Source organism: Babesia microti, chromosome III (assembly GCF_000691945.2).
Source record: "Babesia microti strain RI chromosome III, complete genome".
Taxonomy (NCBI): Eukaryota; Apicomplexa; class Aconoidasida; order Piroplasmida; family Babesiidae; genus Babesia; species Babesia microti.
Genome location: NC_027207.2, coordinates 250,343 through 272,728, shown reverse-complemented (window position 1 = coordinate 272,728; position 22,386 = coordinate 250,343). Strand labels below are relative to the sequence as shown.

The following is a 22,386-nucleotide window of genomic DNA, read 5'->3' as shown; positions in this document are numbered from 1 at the left end:
GATACACGGTTAGGCCGTTAGTCTAGGTATGTGCCGGTTATTACGGGTCCCGCCCCGCTGGGCCGTAGGTCCTCCGTCTCCATCGGAGGCTGTGTTGACTTCTCTGAATTATTGCAGAAAAACTTCCATTGTGCGAGTTAATTTAATAATTCAATCACTAATAAACAATAGTTCAAGGTGGTTGTACATATTCCCTCCGATTATGTCGTCTTTCTAACAACGGATGGCTAGGTATATGTCGTGGTGTGGTAGTAATATTATATTTTGGCACATTCATGTAGAACTGCTAAGACTAGATCGATATAACAAACACTATTAAATGATAAGTTAAGGTCATTCAGCAAATGTGACAGTCACTATGCCAAAATAACAAAATTTGGTGCGTGCTTGTGCAAAAATTAACAAATTTATAAAAACCTATGACGTACAAATCGCTTTTATGGCATCTGCAATCTTGTGTCTATCGGGCAGGTAAAACTAAATAAAATATTTGGTACCTTTTCATAAACAAGGGGAAAAGGAGTGTCGTATCCACACAGGCGCTTAATTGGCGCTTCTAGTTTAAAAAAACATCGCTCATACACCGTAGATGCTATTTCAGAGGCCAAGCCTTGTGTTTTCTATGTTAAACATCCTTCATACCGGCGCTTCATGGGTTACTATCAATCTACCAGTTTTATTAACAGATTCTGTAATCGTATCAACATCGAACGGGAGGATTGTTTGTAGGTCAATCACTTCAGCATCAATTCCACCATCATTGGCAACAATTTTAGCCGCCTCCATCATTTCATTGACCATTGTACCATATCCTACTAAGGTAATATCCTTTCCTTGTTTTACAACGTTTGCCTTTGATAAATCCAATTCATAGTCTCCCTCGGGGACCATGCCAACGCTGGATCGGTATAGTGCCTTTGGCTCGAAAAACAACACAGGATTTGGGTCACGAATGGATTTGATAAGCAAGCCTTTTGCAGCAAATGGATTGCTTGGAACTACAATCACAAGACCTGGAGTATGCGCGAAATAGGCTTCGGGGCTTTGTGAATGATACAAACCACCGTGACCAACAGAACCCCAAGTGGATCTAATAGTCAGCTTACCAACATCCCAATGACTTCCTGACCTGTACCTAAACTTGGCAGCTTCATTGACTATCTATGTTAAATGCCGATATTACCTGATCAAATGCTGGGAAGATGTAGTCGCCAAATTGTATCTCAGCTATAGCAGAAACACCAACTGCCGCCAATCCAATACCAAAACCAACGATACCCTAAATCATATCCATGCATACTTGCTCACTTATTGGTGAATTCATCACACGATTGGGGCCGAATCTTTGAAGTAGATCTACTGAGCATCTGAACACACCGCCAAAGGCAACATCTTCGCCGAACACAACGGAACTAAATGTAATGAAACATACAGTGGATCCTTTTCCATGCAAATGTGCATTGCGCTGTTGATCGCGTTACACATGTTCATTTCCTTGCAGTGCCCTAACCCATCCATAGACATGGCATTTTGGGAGAAATTTCTAAAGTGTCTACAAATTACATTCTTAGCATTTAAATTTAAATTTCTAAAAGTTGAGACTAACATAATGTAACTATGAGGGGCATATGTAGTGAGGTACTTCACTAATTAACTGATCTTATACATTGCCCCCACCCCAACCAGATACAGTATCACTATGGCGCAGGGTATTATTACAGACCATTTAGTGCCTAAATAAAAACATTTGTGTACCTTCTGTTTTTTTAGGCAATGCATCGCTCAAATTGTCAACTAAATCACTTAATGATCGGTAATCATTGTTGTTTGTGTTTAAATTATTTGTGAAAATTTCCTCGATATTGGTGATCTTATCCTAAATATGTTGTGGTTTACCGTAGATAAGAGTGTGTCATTTGCATCTAAGTTAGGCAATAACTTACCTTTGGTTGCGATAAAGATTGCATTGTTGTTCTGAATGAAACGGTTAATTACCTTGATATATAGTACCATAATGCCATCGTTACAATCTTTATTTCCTAATCCCCATTTACTAAATTAAAAGGTTCTTACTCTATCAGCTCTTGGCATAGCAACTGTGCTGCATCATCCAGGCTTTTAGGAAAAGGTACCAATATATTGTTCACCAACAGCATTCCAACCTACATGACCTTCTATCAACCTTCAAACCGTATTGTCGACTATCAGGGCAGTAGTGGAAGTTTTTAGTAGGGAATTGCTTGAGTTTAGTGTTAAGTTGTAACTGCTCTTGTTGCGATAAAATATTATCCGGATCACATAAATACGTCAAGTCACTAGCGATTCTTACACATCTATCCGGCGCTGTGAAAGGATTACCAAGGGAATCAGCAGTGTACAAAATTCGATCTGGATCCAAATTAATTAAATCATTATTAGGTGATTTATTTTGAAATTTTGTGCTGCATTGTGACACACATACCGCGACTTTACGTTCTTATCTGCAGGCCAGTAAACAAAAGGACTGTCACTATTTATTATATCATCTTGCTTTGTTTTAATTACCTTTTCAGATTTTTTCCCATTTTCAGTAATAACATCATTGACACTACTCAATCTTAGATGATCCAATGATCTGAACACAAATTTGGCCGTCGTAAACCTTAACAATATCACAGTGACAACTATAAAATTAGTTAATTTTTGCAACATTTATTTCGAAATTAGTCGTTATGCTAGCTCACATTTGACATTCAACTAGTTTACAGAATCACAATACTGGGGTGGATGTAAATATGATACAACACAAGAATTGATGAGTAATCTCAATAGGGTTATGGGCTAATAAAACTTATTGCAAAAGACGATCAATTTGGCTAATAGTTTGTCGTACATAAAGTGCAAACGACCTGTATAATAAACTACGTACCCTGCCCTGGAGGTACCGAATCTACGTAGTCATATTGGTAGACCAAATCTGATTTGCAATCAAATGATTTATTCATTGTATATCGGTGAAGGATTGTTGAGTTGTAGACGATTAAATCTCCTGGTTTAACATCCACACCAACTGGGCCTAACTTAACTTTTGAATTTACCCTTTTTTATTGCATTTAATATATTTTTACTATTGCGATTAAAATTTGGCGAATGAGTGTATGGGATAAATTCAATTCTACCGTCTTCATCTGTTCTATAATCCAAGGGTATAACGACAGTTATACCATACTTTGAATTGTTTCTGTGCCAACACTCGTAGTCGCTCAAGGGATCTAAATTAATTAGATTGCATGCCCGATAGTATTAGATTTATCCAGGAGATGTAAAGGCTGTGTTATGTGAAAAATACCTTTTTTCAAGCGACATTTGGCGATTTTGCGGGAAGGAAGCTATGCTTCTGGGCATCACATAGTGTAGCAAAGGGGTCCAAAACATTTGTACCCGTCTCAACTTTGTATCATAAGTTGTACCTCTTAGAGAACATACAATTCTCCCTAATTTACATGATTATTTACCCCTCGTATACTTTGCTGCATTTACATTTGAGTCCTCCTCCAAAATTGAAAAGGCGACATCCCTGGCTTGTGCCCTATCCAAATTTAGGCAGTCACGAATTGTTTGTATATGTTCTTCTGACAATACATTTTTGATGACTACAAAGCCTGAATAATAATATTTGTACCCAAATTATTTATTATGTTGTGAACAATATCCAGTCCTTCTAGAGTAAATGTTCTATCGTGTTCAAAGTGCAGTCCAATGTACGGGCTATCTAAATTCTTGTTTAGATGATTTTTATTGCCAAAGTCGCTAACAATAAAAGTTGAACCTTTAGATCCAATATCCACTGGTTTAAGGTTGATTGTAGCGACTTTGGATTGACATTTGGGTTTAGGATTGTATGTCTAAATAAGCAGTTGTTTACATTCCAGTGGGAGGTTAGTGCTAAAACTAATTGTTTATGTGTGGCATTAAGGGCAGTTTCTAATTGTTCAGTGGCAAAAATGTTACTCCCAGGCAGCAAAGTGGTTGTATTGGGTGTATGTACTGATACTTTGTTATAAGATTGACAGTTAACAATTATTTTGTGCAGCTTCTGTGCGATCAATTCGCCTAGGCATTGATTATATACACTATCCAATATATTTAACTTGTAACCATTGTTAGATAAGGCAATTTGGCGATGCCTGGAACAAATGTGTGACAAAACATGTATATGCAACTCTACTGGATAGAGATCCTTAGCGTACTGAATGAGAGATGTACCATTATCGTATAAATTTGGCAAAATTTGAGTGTTAAAAAAATTATAAGAACTGGAAAGACTTTGTGTCAAAGGGAAATAGTCCAGATACATGACAGTATGGGTAACGTGGCACTAGGTTATGGTAGTGAGATGAATAGCATAGGTGATGAAAGGGTAAATATGAGGTAAATTAGTTCAAAACTTGCATCGTATGGACATATATACCAATTTTAACGACAATATTTCCTCTAATTGGACATGTTGGCGTTGGAAACAGTATGGGCATAACCTATGATTTCGCCGGTTCATATTTTATTTCTGAAGGTATTTTTGCCTTCAATCGTCCCTATAAAGTTTATAAATTGAACGGAGATGACTCACAATTTAGTGAAAATTGGGATGTGGCCATAAGGGAAACTTCAATGGATTTTTCACAGTTATCGCACAATCTCATACAGTAATTGATAAAATTATATAGCAATAATTGCCATCATTTTGTGGCAAAAATACTAAACAGATCAAAATACAACGGTAAAACGGATTGGTGTGTACATGTTTAACATAGGAATGCAATAGAAGTGTTTAAGATGAGCTGTGCCGCAAACTACTTGGGGTATAAAAGTGGATAATTTAGAAAAATTGAAGTTGTCAACACGTGGGCTCCATTTACAATTTTATTCACGGCAATAGTAGCCATTATTACTATTGTTTTAGTGTTACAATAACAATATAAAATGTTATACACATCTAAAACTACATGCTGTTTAATTTGACAGTTTGTCTTGTGGATAATGCCATTCGCCTTACTCTCCTGTGCGAATCCTTACCACACTTTCCAACATAATCTACCACCACCTAATTGTACTTTAACTTACTCTACACAAATTATCCTCCGGCGAAGAATTTATTAAACTCCAAATTTCTTTAACAATCAACAGAGAGATCGTCCTTGATAGTGACATGCCCCTCCTTTTTATGCAATAGTTTACAACTGTTTCAAGAGTACCAGATGCTTTTAAACACGAGTTTAACATCTTGCATCGTGCCAACTTAGCTAGAAGGCATAACAGTCTTAAATCATCCCAATCTGAATGTACTAGTGTAATGGACTGAAATATTATGTTTATCCATTTCTAAGTAAACGGGGCAATACCTGATCGATTTCACTGATGGGGATTGAGGATAACAATCTAATCAACGATCTATGCGCATCAATTGTATATTCATTAGCAAATTTAAGTAAATGTTCATTAAGATTGCACAGTATTGAATTTGCGAATGAAATGCGCTGTACACAACTAATAGAGTCGATATAGTAAATTTTATCTAGCAACACACTATTCAAATCTCTTGTCACATTTTGTGTTATTCTTAGCGATTTGTGATAGTTTTTAGGGTTGATCCAAGTGTCCAAAACAATTTGCCATGTCTCCCCGGGAATTATACGTAATGGGCATAGTTCGTCCAACATATCTGGTAAAGCACTCAAAATCTCGCCGAATTTACCGACAATAATTATGTCATTAATATATTTACTCCATAAGTCAGTTGCAGTAATCTCTGATTGCTTAACCAATCCAAATAATTGCGCACCCATATTATAATTAATAGTAAGAAATTCATTCGGATATTTGAAAAAAATTGGTAGCAGTGATAACTGTAGTTCATAATTGTGATATATATGATTATGAACCTTCAATTCCTGTAGTATAATTTCAGCTGAATTGTAGTGTTGTGTATTGTAATGTCTTTCAAGCCAGGGAATGAATATCAATTTCAACATGTTATCACGGTATGTATCTAGTATATGATCAAGAATTTTGCAGCTAAAACTATCGCTAATATCATCCAAAAGCTCCCGGAATTCACTTTTGGAAATTAATTCACTAGACAAAATTTGGCAAATCCAGCGCTCTACCGTTTGATCAATTGAACTCAGCGATTTGGCATATTTGTACCAGTAATAGTCATCCGGATTTCTAGTAGCCATGGCACTTATCGTCCATATGAAGCAAATCCTTTTAATACACAATTCATCGTTTAATTTATTATATAGGCTAGATAAACTTTGGTGAGAATATCTGAGTAGCGTTGTGTTTTGAGATAGGTAGTTGAAAAAGAGATCAGCCTTTTCAACATTCAATGACAAAGATCCTTCTGTTTCTATGGACGTAGTTTGGTTGGAGCATTTTGCATGTAATAGCGATTCAGATAGAGATTCAAATAATTTTGTTAAAAAATGGATAGACCCCTTTTGTTGTGATAAATTTACAATTATATCTTCAGAATGCGCTCCAAAGTGGGCCATTTTATTGACTTTTTGGCAAACAGAATATACAAAATTATCCGGTAGTGTAAGTGTACTGATTACTTGTATTATATCTATAAATGACGTCACGTCATCGCATACGGTAGATTCGATAAATTTTAATATATCACACAACTTACTGGCAGTATCGGCCATTATTTTACCTGATTTATTATTATAGAGAATTGAAACTGCTATCAACTGTGCGATTTTCCCCATATTTTCCATCTTTATGGGAATTTGTGTAATAATATTGTGTAAAAATTCTGAAATATTTTTAGCAATACAGAGAGGCGATGAACTGGCAACAGTTTTAACAATATGTAAAGAGGCCAGTAAATCGTTATTGTGGGATAATATTGAATTTTTAGCCCTTTCCAACAAAAAATTAATACTATTCCATATGCCTTCACTACATTCAGAATATGGCGGTATGTTTTGAAGAAATGCCTGTAAAACATCAGAAAGTAGCCGTTGTTTCTTACCGGGGATCCATTGTGGCAACAATATTATCCTTTGACAATTTTCCAAATTTGGTCCAATCTCATATTCAATATCTATAGGTACATCATTTGTTGGAATTACACTAAATTGTGCGGCGGATAAAAAACATTCACTAGCCAGAGCTTCCACAGCCTGTGGCAGATATTTCAAAGCACATTCATGGCCATAATGTGGGAGACAATAAACTATTGTTTGAACGTTTTTGTCCAGAAACTCTAGTGCCTCATCATCAGTGATTTCAGCGCCATATAAACCGTCAATGAATACATCAATTACGTATCTCCAGAGGAATTGAGATGAAAGCGCATTATTTAGTGCAATAATCAAGTCATTTTCAGTGATTGACTGCGGTGCATGTTTTGGAGGTTTGAAATTTATTGGATAGTACGTGAGTAACATTTGGGATATGTCATTGCATATATCTGCACCATTTTTGGCTGTGTCTGAACAATATATTGATAGTTTTTTTAGAAGGGGGAACATTATTAATAAATTTCTTGGATCCTTCTCCCCCCTAATTTGATTGCATAATTTGTAACAAAACTCGGCATTCAATGCGTTATCAATCACAATATTATCAGTATTGTTATCTTTAACTATTTGATATGCGTCTATTAGTTTCGTTAGTGCGGAAAGGAAAATGTTTCTGTGTAAAAACTTCAATGAACCAATGTGTATTTTGTCAAATATATCATTTAACACAACTGTAAACACGGTAAAATTTGAAACAATTTCCGGATCTAGCGGATCAAAGCAGGTTGTTAAAAGATAAATCAGTGATAATTTTAGTTCACATAGCGTCCCCTCTTCATCTTGTACCTGTAGCATGCCTATTAACTGAGATATATTTGTATTCCATCCCTCTCTCCTCTCCAAAACTTCAACTAACAATTTGTACTTACAATAATCTATTTTAGGCCCAGAAATTGCACTGATAAGATCATTAAAAGACCATTTGTTTCCAATCCCAATAAGAATTTTGTTTCTAAGGGAGATGTAAGTGATTTCATCGTATGAATCTTCGCAGCACTTGAGTAAATCACTTAGCTTCTCACACATTTCAATTCAAATCGCGGCTCCAATTGGAGGTTAGAGTGAATTCATAGTAGGGAATTTGAAAATTTTAACTTTCAAAGTTAATCCGCACAATACTCGTAATAAAGCCGTGATAATTGATCTAGTTATATATAGGGCTGTCAGTAAACTAGTGTCGTGGAAGTATATGTTTAGTAGGGTAACACTGGGTTGATTCTGTCATGTATAGTTTTAATTAACTCAAAATAAATATTCAATATATTAGATAATAGCTATGGAAGGAAGGGATTTATCGAGGGAACCTTGCCCAGATCGCATAGTGGAGGATATGGGCGGCGCATTCGGCATGGGCTCCTTCGGTGGCTTTATTTGGCATTTCATCCGCGGCTGCAGAAATTCTCCTAGAGGAATTATGCTACAAAATGGCCTATATAGTGCCAGAACCAAAGCTCCGTTGCTCGGTGGCAATTTCGCCGTTTGGGGAGGCACATTCTCCTCCTTCGACTGTACTTTTCAATATATACGCAGGAAGGAAGATCATTGGAACGCTATTTTTAGTGGCTTCTCCACAGGCGGTGTTCTGGCTCTAAGGAAAGGCTTGAAATCAAGCGCCAAAAGCGCACTTGTAGGTGGCCTTCTACTCAGTAAGTTAACTAGTTATTTAGGTATAATTGAGGGTGTTTCAATTGTGGTAAACAGAAAGATGACACCCACACCCAGACAACAATACCAGAGACAAATGGAATTTGAGAAATCAATGCAGTCACAGAATCGCAGCGTACAAGTAGGGGCTGCGTAATTATCCAAGACAGCACAATCATTAAAGTGTTGCGGTTGTAACTAGACGCTGTATTTTACCAGCAAAAATTAATCAATTTATTTGGTTTACTATACAAGTCGTCCGGCATAATATAACAGCTTAACACTCATGAATTGTGAGGGTCACCATGAGGGCTGGTTTCCAATTATCGCCAACTCCCTAACCTGAGTAAATAATCGTGATACCATGTAGGGATATTGTAGATCTGCCATTTCCGGATCTTGTAAATTTGGATGTCGAGACAATGCCATAGTGTACAAAACCTCCCTAATGTCATCAACTGCCCCTAAATCACTGTATTTCTAACCTGATATAATTTGACCATCTTCCTTGTAGATACAATTAATTTGTTGCGTAGTGAAGGTGAAAATGAACCAGGGAGTGTTTTCCACAATCATTCCGCCTGAATATAATGAATAATCACCCTTAAGTTCTACATCCTTCAGTATGAGTATGGATGGGTCAATTGTCAAATTTAGCAGCCGACGCTGCTCAATTGAACTTTTGAGTGTAGTATATGCCGTTTCGCCGCAGTGCAATTTTAGTGCTTGTATATCACCATTCAAATAGCTCGAAACCATATGTCTAGCCACAACTTGTTCCACAAGTTCAACGAATTCTGGGACGTTAAAGGAATCATCAAATGTTTTCATCTCTCTAATGGCACGGGCGAATTCTGTTTCACCGAACAACTTTCCTATCAAAGGATTCTCAAAAAATGAATTTAGCAATGGCATATCTTTCAATTTGCTACCGAACCTATCCCAGGTCGATTCTTGGATGCATACTAATTGACACTCATTTGATTGTCTAATGTTGTTATCACTGACTTTATCAGTAAAGTTTTCAGCAACTTGCACATTATTAGATGCGTATTGTTGTTTCCGTTTGGTTCTAAGTTGTTCCATGCGATTCTTCCACTTTTTGACCTGCTCATTGGCCTGTGAAGTGTTGTCGTGGATCCTATCAGTGGCCTTGTCTAGTATGTTGCCCACAGTGGATACTGAATTAGTTGGTTTTTAATAATAATAAAAATAATAAAATAACAAATACCTGCTGACATAAATTCTTTGATGCCAGGGGCACCGCTCACTGTTGACACGAGTTTTCCAGTGCCGCTGATTATCATTTTGGAAGTATTTTTTATAGCATTTGAAATTTTAGCGATTTCCCCTGGCACTTTCGACTCTCTAGTGCTCTTTTCCAATTCTTTCACTGCCTTCCTGAGTTCGCTGTCGGTGTTCATGTCCTTTGCAACCTGGTCCATCACTATCTTTATAAAGGATTGAGATGATAGTTCTCGAGTTGCTAGGTACCGTAGATTTCTGAATGTTTTGTTTGGGAATTTTGAAAAAATTCTCCTAAAACATGGGTTCAAATACATATCTTCAATAACTATGATTTTTGTATGCAGCCGTTATTAGGTTATGTACTGAGTGACTGGGGTAGAAGTTACGGCTGACGGAATTTGCCATAGGATAGGCTGAAAAAATAGGAAGGCGAATTCTATCTTAATACAAATATACACTAGATTAAATGATTGAAAATACAACAAAATTAACTAAAAACAACTAGCGAATTAGAGTCTAGGTCGGCCCCCGGGCCTATCTCCTCCCCTCCCCCTAACGCCTCTCCCCCTTCCTCTTCCACCTCTGATCATGGCTAATCTCTCCCTAGGCGGTTTTTGCTTGGGAGTATCATCAATTAGCAGAGTATCTAAAGGTAGACTGTCCGATAGGATAAAATAGCGAATGTTATTGCCTCGCACGGTTAAGTGATCAAGCAAAATATACTGAGGGGAATTAACCGCCTTATCTGTATCCGATAATGGATCCTTCTTGACCACAACTTTTACATTCTTCAAGTGCGTATTCATTGAAATATCAACGCCAGTGACTGTACCTGTTAGGACCGTGCCATTTTTTAGCTCAATGGTCACAGACTCGTTGGCTAGTTTCATTAGGAATCGCACGAGCTTCATTGTCACTGCTTGCTGATACTATCGCTAAGTACTATCACTTGCAGTGAAGCACTGGATTCCACCCCATACCTTACTGCGAGAATGTAAAGTATATAACTGTGCTTATGTACTCACTCAATTATGTGGCAGCATTAATAATAAGCGCAGAAAATACCTACACATATGTACTTAACGTACATAATGTGTCTTCCAGGTGTAACCCTCGATTTAACACCTTCAAGTGCCAAATGATCTGGTGCTATCCAATGTTTGGCGATGAACCGGAGCGCACAAGACGCAGAAAAGTACATCCAACACACGAATGGGGTAGTAACCGTGCCAATCTCACACACTCATATACTATTGCAAACCAATTGGCTCAAAATTGGTAATACAAACATTTATATAGCCGCTTTGTACCTAACGAGATTCTATTCATGGATATACAGGAGGAAGGGTTGGGGAAGACAGAGGAAATGCACACTAGTGTCGAAACTGCCTGTGGTAATTTTCACATTGATGAGTCTGAGGTTAGAAAGATTAGACCGGCATTGGGGATATTTGACCAGGGTGATGGATTAGGAATTGCCACGTTGATTGGGGCCAAAAGCGGGGTATTCGCTTTTCACTACCATGGTCCATGTGATTTAAAAAATGGCATAAAGAGTTACATGAGATTCCTCTTCAACCGCCACTATCCTGGAGCTGTAGTGCTGCTTCTTACAGACGAAATAACAAATTTACACAGCGAGCGCAATGATTCTAGCGGAGTAGATCCCCGTTTATTTGAACGCCAATTGCGGTTGGTTAAGAGTGGAAAGGATTACATATATGCCCATGAAAAAGATAGTTTTGACAAGCCAGAATTTCCTAATGTTGATGGGTTCCTGGAACCAAGGCAATCATTGCCTTGACATATTATGTATACTATTATTAAAAGTTTTAGGATGTGGAATTATAATTTTAGAAACAAAAACTTTAGTACCGTGTAAAGGCATTGAATTATACAAAAACACCATTAAACTAGAAACTGTGTTATGAATTTTCAAATTATATTAACGTATGATTAAAGCACTTATGACTCATAATGAATTTGAAAATTAGTTGTAAAAATAACTATATGAATTTGTTATTATTTATTTCTTAAAACAATCTTGTTGTAAATATAATTTATAGGTACCGAATGACAGATTGATAAATACTTTAAACATAGGAAAGCCATCTACAACATAACAGTAATGGACATAAAGCGTTTAGGCATGTATACATTAAAAAATATATTTTTCAATAAAATTATGCGTAAAATCTAGTAATTGCCAATGGTTATGACTTTTTTACATTAACTATGCGACTTATGTGTAGACGTTGTGATGAGGGAAAAATTAGAAATTTGACTATTTTAGTTTTTCGATTAATCAATAGCCTTCATTTGAACATGTAATTTTATAGTCTGGTAGCATATTCTCCAAAATTCTCGCTGTGATTGAGTGATCTGCTTGCCCATATTGTACAGAGTAGCCGTAGATGTTGATTTCCTTCGTAATCGCCTGGTGGAAAATCCTACCTCCCCCGCAAATTTCTAAATTAAAAAATCAATACTAGGATCACAACCCATTTTGACCAGCCGCTGGTGCAGATGGCCAATCACTTCTACGTGGTATTCACATGAAGAGTCTCCCCTTATAAAATAGACTGGATCACCACCGGAGGATGTATTTGAGGGACATAGTGATAGAAGCACATATTTGAAAGTACCCTCGTCAATAACCACCAGTGGCAGATCTAAGTACTTATCCTCTGATTCGATCATTACAGCACAACAATTATTCAGCACTAAGAAACACAACGTGATACGAATATGTTTGCGTCTAATATATTTAATAACTATTAGGCGAGTAAATAGACACAATTATTTGTAAAAGTTTTATCCAGTAGAGACAACGACGCCCACTTTTGCAGCCCTTAGAATCCTATCCTTTATAACATAACCTGGCTGTAGAACCTGTGACACAGTACCCTTAGGTTTACTAGCATCTTGAACTTCAAATAGAGCTTCGTGTTTTTGTGGATCGAAAATTTCTCCTAATGCTTCAATCCGCTGTATCCCAAAATTATTCAGTTTGCTATTCAAAACCTCAATTGTCAAATTGATTCCATCCACTACATTGGCTAACTCTGTGCCCTTTTCAAGGGTATTTATGTCTATAGATTTTGTGGCTAGTTCAAGCGAATCTGCCACGTCTAATATTGATTTGGCAAAATTTGTAATTCCATAATGCTGAGCCTTCTCAACCTCCTTAATGTACCTTGTTCGTGTGTTTTCACATTCCGCCAGCGATCGCAACAACTTGTTTTTGTATTCTGAAAGTTTCTCCTCTGCCGCGGCTAATTTTTGTTCCAATTCATCAATCTTGCTCTTCAATCCTTCAACGCTATCAACTTCAGTAGTTTCCGTTGAAAAAGTGTCAGGATCAGTGGATTGTTCTACTTCTAAATCATTTTTGGCGCTAGTAAAGTTTCGGCAAGTATTGTAGAGTGTTAAATGATTAATTGTACTAACTTTACGATAAAAAATGGGAAAACTCACACGGTTAATTAGCGAGAAGCGGTACAGTCTAACTACGTACCTGTTCATCTCATATACTCGGTACCCGACATCACACTCAGGCCACTCCGTAAAACCATACTATAATATACTACTCTATTACATTGTACTGCTGTATACCGCATCATTGTATAATGCTATTGTATACCAGTACTTGCGTTCTAATAATAGCGGCCAGTAAAAACCGCGTATGTGCGTTGGGAATTGTATTGCGTCACTGAAAATTGAAAAAGCTGCATTCAACCTCGATATATTTATTAAGTCTGTTGCTTTAAGACTTTTGAGATTATCTTATTATAGTTGGAATATTCGTTTTGCAAAGATTGTACTTTTGGTTTACCCAGTGCCCTACTCCTAACCACCTTTTCCCCTTTAACTTTGTTTGAATGTTTACCGCAGGAACGATCAGATTTTTGAGAAATAGATAGTATTTTTTGTATACCAGTTCTACCGTTTTTGCCCTTCTTCCCCTGTAATAACTCTGGATTTGCAGGATTTATCGTGTCTTCGTCTTTGGCAACGCCGAATTTTTGGCCATTAGCTTCCATTTTGTTTCTCAATTCACGATATTTATTCTTAAGCTTGGCTAGTTTTCTTTTCTTAGTTTCTACCTCAAACATATTCGTAGTGTCGTCTTAAATTAATTGTGGGTTTACCTTGTGTCTCTTTAATCTCGTAAATGGGCGGATTAGCCATTAGTCCTTTTTTAAAAGATTTGTAACCCCAGCGCGGGACCCAATCCTTCACCGACTCGTCCCAAACCAAACGACTACGCTTCAGCTTCTTTATCCCTTTTGATTCTACACTCAGTTAGTAATTACCTGCAAACATTTGCCATCTAGTTTTAGGTTTAGGTTTAGGAAGCTACATTAACAAGTATCCTTACCGGTGTTACTCTTGGAAATTGGAATACCGGTTTAGCAGGGAGTTTTACATAAACTCCGTCCGAGTCGGACGATTTTTGCAGCGCAAAAAGGCGGTCTATGAACAATTGTACATTATTCTCTGAAATACTATGCAACTGATCCAAATCCTCGATTGGTGTGATGTCTTGTGCTATAAGATTCAGCAGACAATATTCCAAATTGTCAACCTTACGAACCACATCACCAGAGTCATTAGTGTTCCTAAATTAGCTAAAACTAACGGTTCATCAAGATCCATTGGTCAAATATCACCATAGACCATAGCCGACAACAGCGACTATCCTGCCCATTCAATATAAATATGGGTGAGTGAACCTAACCTAGAGTGCAGCCCAACATAAACAGTTATGGGATAAGCAATTCGTATACAAAACTAAAGGGGGTACACTAATTTTAGAATTTACACTGAAAGTAGTATTTCATAATGGTTTGAGAGTGGCTGTGATAATGCGAAGAAATTTAAAAATTCGTGGAAGTTGACGGATTTGATAGCACGTGTGGGGACAGCATTTTTATTGCATAAATAACAATATCTACAATAATTAATTAATTATATAGAAACGCTTTGAATTTTTTGTGAAATTCGGAAAAGTGCAGTTGAAGTTAACTAGTAGAATCTTTGTTGTGGGGCTGACACCATTTACTTCCAAGACGTATTCAGCGTCACAGATCAAGGATACCCTTGATACAAACGCAAGCTCATACGCAAAAAAATCCCCAAAACATACCAAAACCTCAAACAGCAAACCTTCATCCACTCGAAATTTAAAAATTTCCACATTATTCATCATACAACATATAACACCTAGCTAGTATAACACTTTTATTTTGTAGCCACAACAACATTAACGACAGTACAATAGCAAACAGAGCAATAAAAATAGCTAAAAAATTTATCAGTGAAGAACTATAATGACGGCAGGCTATAACGAAGTTAAGGGGCAGCAGGGAACCAAAGGCACTTCGTCTTCCAAGGCAAGCAGCATCGCTGCAGCCCCAGCTAATGGAAATGAGGGACAACTCTTTCCCTCCGCCTCTTTGTATGTGGGAGATTTATCACCTGAAGTGACAGAGGCCATTCTCTATGAGATTTTCAACACAATTGGCCCAGTTGCATCAATTAGGGTGTGTCGAGATAGCATTACTCGAAAGTCTCTGGGTTATGCTTATGTGAATTACCACAATGTGAACGATGCAAGACGAGCGTTGGAGGCCCTGAAATATAACGAAATTTGTGGTAAACAAGTGCGCATAATGTGGAGCCATAGGGATCCCTCGTTGCGTAAGAGCGGGGCTGGTAATGTATTTATCAAAAATATTGATGAATCAATCGACACGAAGGCTCTTTATGATGCCTTTTCCCCATATGGACAAATTTTGTCGTGCAAGGTAGCTACTGATGAAACTGGACGCAGTCGCGGCTACGGATTTGTCCATTTTGATACAGAGGCTAATGCTACACGTGCAATTTCTGACGCAAATGGTATGCAATTGGGCAATAAAAAGATATTTGTGGCCCCCTTCGTTAGAAGGTCTGAGAGGGTTTCATCTACTAAGTTGGAAGATGGAGTTGATGAAAAGTTTACCAATTTGTACGTCAGGAACTTCCCTGAGAACTGGAATGAGGAAATACTCAAGGAAAATTTCAGCCCATTTGGTGAAATAACTTCGATGATGATGAAGAGTGATCCTCTAGGCCGCAAATTTGCCTTCATAAACTATGCTGAGAATTCAATGGCCAAGGCTGCAATTGAAACAATGAATGGGAAGGACTTCTCAATTAAATCTGGCGATAAATCTACTATAGAGGGCGAAGATACTGATAAATCTGAAACCAAGCTTTTGGTATGTGCCCACCAAGATAGAGCAAGGAGGCACGCCATGCTCAAGGCAAAATATGATTCGATGCACGCTGAAAACAAGTCAAAATATCAGGGAGTAAATCTCTATATCAAGAACCTGGATGATTCAATAAATGATGCTGAGTTGAGGGAACTATTTGAGGGCTTTGGTTTGATAACATCGTGCAAAGTTATGGTGGATGAGCACGGCGCTAGTCTTGGGTTTGGATTCGTGTGCTTTGTGTCTCCTGAGGATGCAACTCATGCTGTATCTGAAATGCATTTGAAGCTGGTTCATAACAAGCCTTTGTATGTTGGGCTGGCTGAAAAGAGGGAACAGAGGCTAAATAGGCTGCAGATGAGGTATAAGGTGGGGCATAATAGAGATGGTATGCCCATGGGTATGCTACCCCCGCATGGAATGATGCCACCCATGCATATGGGCGTACCTATGATGCCAGTTAATGGTCAATATATGTACCCAAATCCCAATATTCACGGGCCAAATTCATCGCAGCAAAATGCCATGATGCCCTATCAATGGAGACACCAATATCACCCAGGAATTCCACCAGTGGGAATGCAAGTTCCTTTTAACGCCCGTGGTGCTAACATGCCCGTTCCAATGAGAGTGTACAACCCTATGGGAAATAGAGGGGTGCGTGGGCAGAATGTACCAGTACAGAAGCTCGGGCAGAACGGGGACAAGGCAATGGGCGATGGATTCAAGTTTACGCCCCAAGCCCGTAATCGCATGGAAATGGTCCAAAGTGATCATTCTGATCCAGCCACAGCCGGCAACGCTCGTGCCCATGCACGAGCGACTGCAACAACATCGGCAGTGCCTGGTAGGGACTCGAATGACACCACATTTCAGGAAGCCCACATAACCGCAGCTACCCTTGCAGCTGCTCATCCAAATATGCAGAAGCAAATGCTAGGTGAGAAGCTCTTCCCTATCATCGCCAGGCATAATCCTGAGTTGGCTGGTAAGGTCACTGGTATGATGTTGGAGATGGATAACAGTGAGTTGTTGATATTGCTGGAAAGCGAGAAGCAGTTGATTGCCAAAGCCGATGAGGCGATCAGAGTTCTTCAACAAGCACGATGATTGCATCTTCACAAAGTGTATCACTACTTTTACAGTGACATTAACGCTATTATTTAATTGTCAAAAGTTTCAACCCCTTTGAAAACTATTTAGTTTTTGAAATTCTAATCAGTTTGTGTGTTATTCAAATGATGTTTATTATTGTTAGTATTATTATTAGTTATTTTTGAAAGTACGCGATGATTGGCTAATATTGACCGTTGTATATAGTTGGGTGTAAGTATTTTGAATCAAATAATCCAAAATTTTGCAAACATCTTTCAATTTAAATTTTTGACAATTTTAATTGGCAAGGTCTCCAATATATACCTAATATTTTGTGTATAGCATAAACATATATATTGTCTAGCTTCAAAATTAATTGCTGAATGCATGTTATATAAACAATTATAACTTTTAAATATCAATTTCAGTCTGTATAGCATTATTAATCAACCTTTATTAAACAATTACTCTGGTTACTTCCATATCTATGGGAAAATAATACGTTGCATATTTATATACAAGTATATAAATATGCAACAAAAGCATCTATGTATAAAGTGAAATACGCATGTTAAGTTTGCAATTGAATATACAATTATATCCTTTAATATTTATACACCAATTATGTATGTTAGAGTGATATGTAACGTATCTTATATAGGTTAGTTACAATGGGTCACAATGTTTCTAATTATATTTATAAGTGGTGTTAATTTTTTCAATTGTATATAGGTACAATTAAAATTACTTAATTGTAACAGTTTCTATGTGATTTATATACTTTATTACATGTACACATTGTACTTTGTACATATTTGGTAGATATATGTTATACATAACACTATACAATATGATATATATTATACGATTACTATCAAATAGCTGCATATAATTAATGTTGATTATAACCAAATTATCGCACGTAACATATTTACTACTAATATATACTTACACATGTTATAAGTTGAATAATTGTTAAATACATTTAATTACTGTTTATTTTTAGAATTAATATGTCAAAATTAGCCAATGAAAGTATTTAATGGTAGCACTTGCCGTAGATATTGTTATATGATGGACATTAAAATGTTGAGTATATCATACATTCCTAAGTTGTTGACTGTAGAACTATATAATTAGTATTATTATAAATGCTATATTGTAAAATATGACAAATAACTGTTCAAAACATGATATGATCTGGAATAACAATAGGCATCAAATAAATACATAGAAATTTGAGTGTTGCGGGGGTCTGCGGGGGTCTGCGGGGCACATGATAAAATATTTAGAGATTTAATTTTACCAGATCAATTAAGCTCTAGTGTAATATTTTAAATTACTCCATTATGGTCAAATTGCCTCTAATTTGTTGTCACGTAACCATAATGTCATATAGAGTGAGAGCCATGGCTTGTATAGACATGTGAAGTTCATAGGCAAGGGTTCTTACGGAACAATGACGCTGGCTCGCGATTCGGATGACAATTTGTAAGTAACAATCCATACATTTTGACACAATTATCAACCAATAATATCTAGGTGGGTTGTGAAAAAGATCGATTTAACGCAACTCGGTAACAGGGAAAAGAAACTATGCCTAACCGAAATAGAGGTTGCAAAATACTAAATTAGATAATATCAAATATACATCACCCTTACATTGTAGAATATCGGGAAAGTTTTGTGGAAGATGGGAAACTGAACATCGTAATGCAATATTGTGCTGGTTGGAAATGGATTATTTAGGCGGCGATTTGTACAAATATATTTCATATCAGAGGAAAAGAGGTATTCCAATCAAGGAAGAAAGGATTGTAGAATGGGTTTCCCAAATTTTGGCAGCCGTCAAGTTTTTACACCAACATCACATACTGCACAGGGGTATAGTATTAATTATCTAGACTTGAAATCACTAAACATACTAATCGACTCTGATAAAAGGATAAGAATATGCGATTTTGGCGTAAGCAAGGTGCTTAAGGCCACATTAGATTCGGCCCAGACTATGATTGGCACCCCCTACTACTTCTCCCCTGAACTCATAGAAGTAGGTCATTAAACATTGTCTAAATATATATTGTAGAATTTAGATTAAACGACTCTGGCATGCATGTTGTGTTATAGATGTGACTTAGGGACATGATTACAACTGGCCCTCCGACATATGGGCTTTGGGTTGTCTTGTATACGAACTATCAACATTTAAGACGCCATATGACGGAGCAAAGGGTATGAAACAACTCTGTCACATGATACGCACCAAAGAGGTAACCTTCAGTTCACAAAGATTCCAAATCTACCAGATTATTACTCAGATGAGTTGAACGCATTGTACAAGTCAATGCTGGCGTACGACTATCGATTGAGACTGTCAGCCAGCGAATTGTTAGCCACACCTATAATCCAAAAAAAGCTTAAAGAAATGCTGCAGAGGGTAGAATCCACCCTTGCAGATGGAACGACATTTGCGGATAGCAATACAGTTGTCAATACGAGTGCTACTGGAAATTCAGTAGTTTGGGGAGACACTGACGAAATTCAAACAGCAAAAGAGTATATGAGTGTCGGATCGATTTTGGCAAATGAGGTCAGCTCTCAGATGCCACAGTTACCTCAAATGGGGGATATTTAATAACCACCGGTGGCATACCAACGCCACTTTTGTATAGTATAAGTGTGTATATTTTTGTTTATAATTTTACCAAATGAGTAACAGTCTATTTAGTAGTAAAACCAATCGGAGATATGCAGTAAATGGTGACTATATTTTGCAGAAGGCTGCAGAACTAACCGCTGCAACTCTGTGTACAAATAATACATCAAAATTATCGTTTATACAGATTAAGGGAGGAATTACTAACTTGATTTATCGCGTAGAGAGTACAGAATCTGACAATAAGGTGCTGGTGCGAATTTATGGTACTCCTTCACTCATTCAGGAGATAAGACGGACTACATAATCAACCGAGAGAGGGAAATGGCAATTTGTGAGGTTTTATTCAAAATTGGCCTATCTAAGAATATATATGGCTGCTTTGAGGTACCACGACATTCACGAAGGGAGGCCAAATCGAGGAATGGATTGAAGGGACCATCATGTCGGATGATAATGTCAAAGACTCAATTATTATGAATGGAATTGCCAAAACTATGAAAAGGTTGCATAGTGTACCTCTATGCGACAAATTTTACATCAAAACTGAAGTCGAAGGATACACGTCTAGCCTATATAAGGGGAAGTCATTTCTCTTTGCTAAGATAAAAATGCTTTACCACAGGGTCATGTCCAAGTCTAGTGACTTGAAAGCCAACTTTCCAGAATTTGACTTTGGCAAAATAAAACTCGTACGTTATACAACGACCTAGGACATTGAAGTGCTGGAACAAATATGCGATGAAGCTAATTCGCCCGTAGTTCTGTGCCACGGAGATTTACTTCCTGCAAATATAGTACTCACCAAAGAAGGTAAATTGCATGTTATATAGGAATTAGATTTATAGACTTTGAGTATTCCTGTCCCATGGAAAGGGGCTATGATATAGCAAATCATTTGATGGAATACACGGGATGTCAAGCAGATTGGTCAAGGCTACCCACACATGAAGAGGAGAGTCAGTTTTTAAGGTAATCAACATTTTATTCAGTTACTACCTCGACACATCATCTACGGAAGATATTGAGATCCTTAGGGATGAGATTAGACCATTTTATCTCGCATCCAACCTCTTTTGGGGTAAGTTCATACACTAATCATCCACTAAAAGTATAATTACCATGATAACTTAATATACAATTTTAATAATGCAGGATTGTGGGGTTTATTTCAATACTATTATTCCAACGTTGATTTTTGCTTCGGCGACTATGCCAAGAAGAAACTAAGATTTTTCATGTGTCCAGAACAGCGCAGTAAATACGGCTGGATTACATCTTGAGTTGTCGATCCCTAGCCCATTGGATTAATGACCTAAACACTAACGGATCTGTGGCATGGTCATCCAACTCTATCTCATCACCCACGTTCTTCCACGTGGCAGTGTTCTCAAATGTGGTAAATAGATCCAAATGACATTCTTCAGGTAGTGTAGATAATAGTTCCTGGAATTCAAGCCTTTCCTCATAGGTAATTGGAGGGACATTGGGTGAGGGCGTGGGGGGTGAAGGTATAAATTCGAAAGCTGTTTTTTTATTCGCTGCAATACGCAAAAGTTCTTGCTCAAATTCGAGCTCCGATTGGGATTTCCCAAAATCCTCTTGATAAATGTGTTTATTTTCACAATTCTTTCCCATATCGCTACCTTGAGTTCGTTTTGCATAACCATGAAAGTTTGCATGTCTATGGCAATTATTGCGTTGATTATCACTATTAAGCATGTAATTATCTTTCAAATTTTCTGAAACGACCAAATTTGATAGAAGCGTCGAGATTCTATGTATTTTTAGCCATTCTTCGCTCCCAGGGTCCACGAGCCTAAAGGCACAAATTAGCACGCAGTAAATGTCACACAATGCTTCAGATGTGGATTCATAGCCATAGTTGACTAGTTTTTCTAAGACATCCTGCAAAGTGATATATTTTAGGGGCGAAACTCGAGATGAAATTTCGTGAAACTGCGGGTCATTCGCGTGAATCTTACTCATGAACCCGTTGCAATTACAGTTACTGCATAGAACTAACAAAATCTTATGCACCTTCTTTAACCAATGTGGACTCTTAGCAATTGCAGCATGAGAATTGTTTATTAGTTCATAGAGGGGATGTGATTGATCAATTGACATGGACGGCATGGAGGTACAACTAAGTAAGCTGCAAATAACCTGTTAATGGAAGAGGAGTGGTGAATACCGCGTAATTTGGGAATGGGTTTGGGCTTGATGATATATTCATCATTCGGCAACGCTAAGAATCTCCACTTACTGTCTCCCCCCAACTCCTATGTGACAAAAAACGTACTTTTCCTAGGGAAATTAATTCGCGTGACGTTAGATCCAACTCTCCGCGGTTAATTGGTAACATCTGGTCAGTGCCCACTTCACCCATCTCACCAGGACTAAACAAGGA

The 22,386-nt window shown here is 37.4% G+C and overlaps 16 protein-coding genes across 16 annotated transcripts; 6 read left to right on the top strand and 10 right to left on the bottom strand.

Annotated features, from left to right (window-relative positions):
• Positions 1-417: 417 nt before the first annotated feature.
• BMR1_03g00768 (2-oxoisovalerate dehydrogenase E1 component, beta subunit) lies at positions 418-1,524 on the bottom strand (the record flags this gene model as incomplete). Its single annotated transcript, XM_021481867.1, has 6 exons — positions 418-477; positions 498-620; positions 643-1,161; positions 1,184-1,279; positions 1,301-1,412; positions 1,433-1,524. 6 exons carry the CDS (start codon positions 1,522-1,524, stop codon positions 418-420), a joined length of 1,002 nt encoding a protein of 333 aa, XP_021338454.1.
• A 126-nt stretch (positions 1,525-1,650) lies between these two features.
• Positions 1,651-2,691, bottom strand: BMR1_03g00767 (BmGPI11, Conserved protein, unknown function; the record flags this gene model as incomplete). Its single annotated transcript, XM_021481866.1, has 8 exons — positions 1,651-1,733; positions 1,756-1,876; positions 1,897-1,922; positions 1,944-1,974; positions 1,996-2,053; positions 2,074-2,162; positions 2,183-2,441; positions 2,462-2,691. 8 exons carry the CDS (start codon positions 2,689-2,691, stop codon positions 1,651-1,653), a joined length of 897 nt encoding a protein of 298 aa, XP_021338453.1.
• Positions 2,692-2,820: 129 nt separating this feature from the next.
• On the bottom strand, positions 2,821-4,336 carry BMR1_03g00766 (conserved Plasmodium protein, unknown function; the record flags this gene model as incomplete). The annotated part of the gene is made up of 8 exons (XM_021481865.1): positions 2,821-2,888; positions 2,909-3,055; positions 3,078-3,251; positions 3,274-3,308; positions 3,329-3,473; positions 3,495-3,641; positions 3,662-3,884; positions 3,905-4,336. 8 exons carry the CDS (start codon positions 4,334-4,336, stop codon positions 2,821-2,823), a joined length of 1,371 nt encoding a protein of 456 aa, XP_021338452.1.
• Positions 4,337-4,342: 6 nt separating this feature from the next.
• Positions 4,343-4,950, top strand: BMR1_03g00765 (Transmembrane protein 222; the record flags this gene model as incomplete). Its single annotated transcript, XM_021481863.1, has 5 exons — positions 4,343-4,399; positions 4,420-4,682; positions 4,704-4,769; positions 4,791-4,838; positions 4,860-4,950. The coding sequence occupies 5 exons, from the start codon at positions 4,343-4,345 to the stop codon at positions 4,948-4,950; spliced, it is 525 nt and encodes a 174-aa protein (XP_021338451.1).
• A 28-nt stretch (positions 4,951-4,978) lies between these two features.
• BMR1_03g00760 (MMS19 nucleotide excision repair protein homolog) lies at positions 4,979-8,096 on the bottom strand (the record flags this gene model as incomplete). Its single annotated transcript, XM_012793309.1, has 3 exons — positions 4,979-5,080; positions 5,101-5,358; positions 5,379-8,096. The coding sequence occupies 3 exons, from the start codon at positions 8,094-8,096 to the stop codon at positions 4,979-4,981; spliced, it is 3,078 nt and encodes a 1,025-aa protein (XP_012648763.1).
• Positions 8,097-8,346: 250 nt separating this feature from the next.
• On the top strand, positions 8,347-8,871 carry BMR1_03g00755 (Tim17/Tim22/Tim23/Pmp24 family; the record flags this gene model as incomplete). Its single annotated transcript, XM_012793308.2, has 2 exons — positions 8,347-8,716; positions 8,738-8,871. The coding sequence occupies 2 exons, from the start codon at positions 8,347-8,349 to the stop codon at positions 8,869-8,871; spliced, it is 504 nt and encodes a 167-aa protein (XP_012648762.2).
• A 143-nt stretch (positions 8,872-9,014) lies between these two features.
• BMR1_03g00750 (Mitochondrial import inner membrane translocase subunit TIM44) lies at positions 9,015-10,276 on the bottom strand (the record flags this gene model as incomplete). The annotated part of the gene is made up of 5 exons (XM_021481862.1): positions 9,015-9,056; positions 9,078-9,178; positions 9,200-9,295; positions 9,317-9,895; positions 9,946-10,276. The coding sequence occupies 5 exons, from the start codon at positions 10,274-10,276 to the stop codon at positions 9,015-9,017; spliced, it is 1,149 nt and encodes a 382-aa protein (XP_021338450.1).
• On the bottom strand, positions 10,472-10,873 carry BMR1_03g00745 (small nuclear ribonucleoprotein D1; the record flags this gene model as incomplete). The annotated part of the gene is made up of 1 exon (XM_012793306.1): positions 10,472-10,873. The coding sequence occupies one exon, from the start codon at positions 10,871-10,873 to the stop codon at positions 10,472-10,474; it is 402 nt and encodes a 133-aa protein (XP_012648760.1).
• BMR1_03g00740 (conserved Plasmodium protein, unknown function) lies at positions 10,978-11,766 on the top strand (the record flags this gene model as incomplete). Its single annotated transcript, XM_012793305.2, has 2 exons — positions 10,978-11,240; positions 11,262-11,766. The coding sequence occupies 2 exons, from the start codon at positions 10,978-10,980 to the stop codon at positions 11,764-11,766; spliced, it is 768 nt and encodes a 255-aa protein (XP_012648759.2).
• Positions 12,268-12,662, bottom strand: BMR1_03g00735 (14 kDa phosphohistidine phosphatase; the record flags this gene model as incomplete). The annotated part of the gene is made up of 2 exons (XM_012793304.1): positions 12,268-12,431; positions 12,452-12,662. The coding sequence occupies 2 exons, from the start codon at positions 12,660-12,662 to the stop codon at positions 12,268-12,270; spliced, it is 375 nt and encodes a 124-aa protein (XP_012648758.1).
• Positions 12,777-13,487, bottom strand: BMR1_03g00730 (molecular chaperone GrpE; the record flags this gene model as incomplete). The annotated part of the gene is made up of 1 exon (XM_012793303.1): positions 12,777-13,487. The coding sequence occupies one exon, from the start codon at positions 13,485-13,487 to the stop codon at positions 12,777-12,779; it is 711 nt and encodes a 236-aa protein (XP_012648757.1).
• Positions 13,715-14,621, bottom strand: BMR1_03g00725 (RRS1, regulator of ribosome biosynthesis; the record flags this gene model as incomplete). Its single annotated transcript, XM_012793302.1, has 5 exons — positions 13,715-14,091; positions 14,114-14,257; positions 14,279-14,321; positions 14,344-14,584; positions 14,605-14,621. 5 exons carry the CDS (start codon positions 14,619-14,621, stop codon positions 13,715-13,717), a joined length of 822 nt encoding a protein of 273 aa, XP_012648756.1.
• BMR1_03g00720 (polyadenylate-binding protein) lies at positions 15,296-17,335 on the top strand (the record flags this gene model as incomplete). Its single annotated transcript, XM_012793301.1, has 1 exon — positions 15,296-17,335. One exon carries the CDS (start codon positions 15,296-15,298, stop codon positions 17,333-17,335), a length of 2,040 nt encoding a protein of 679 aa, XP_012648755.1.
• Positions 18,670-19,955, top strand: BMR1_03g00715 (Protein tyrosine kinase; the record flags this gene model as incomplete). Its single annotated transcript, XM_012793300.1, has 8 exons — positions 18,670-18,699; positions 18,720-18,811; positions 18,863-18,935; positions 18,956-19,049; positions 19,070-19,204; positions 19,225-19,370; positions 19,459-19,590; positions 19,611-19,955. 8 exons carry the CDS (start codon positions 18,670-18,672, stop codon positions 19,953-19,955), a joined length of 1,047 nt encoding a protein of 348 aa, XP_012648754.1.
• A 73-nt stretch (positions 19,956-20,028) lies between these two features.
• BMR1_03g00710 (ethanolamine kinase) lies at positions 20,029-21,259 on the top strand (the record flags this gene model as incomplete). The annotated part of the gene is made up of 7 exons (XM_012793299.1): positions 20,029-20,242; positions 20,263-20,363; positions 20,384-20,668; positions 20,690-20,789; positions 20,810-20,948; positions 20,969-21,057; positions 21,132-21,259. 7 exons carry the CDS (start codon positions 20,029-20,031, stop codon positions 21,257-21,259), a joined length of 1,056 nt encoding a protein of 351 aa, XP_012648753.1.
• On the bottom strand, positions 21,249-22,365 carry BMR1_03g00703 (conserved Plasmodium protein, unknown function; the record flags this gene model as incomplete). The annotated part of the gene is made up of 3 exons (XM_012793298.2): positions 21,249-22,122; positions 22,143-22,258; positions 22,279-22,365. The coding sequence occupies 3 exons, from the start codon at positions 22,363-22,365 to the stop codon at positions 21,249-21,251; spliced, it is 1,077 nt and encodes a 358-aa protein (XP_012648752.2).
• Between the last annotated feature and the right edge of the window lie 21 nt (positions 22,366-22,386).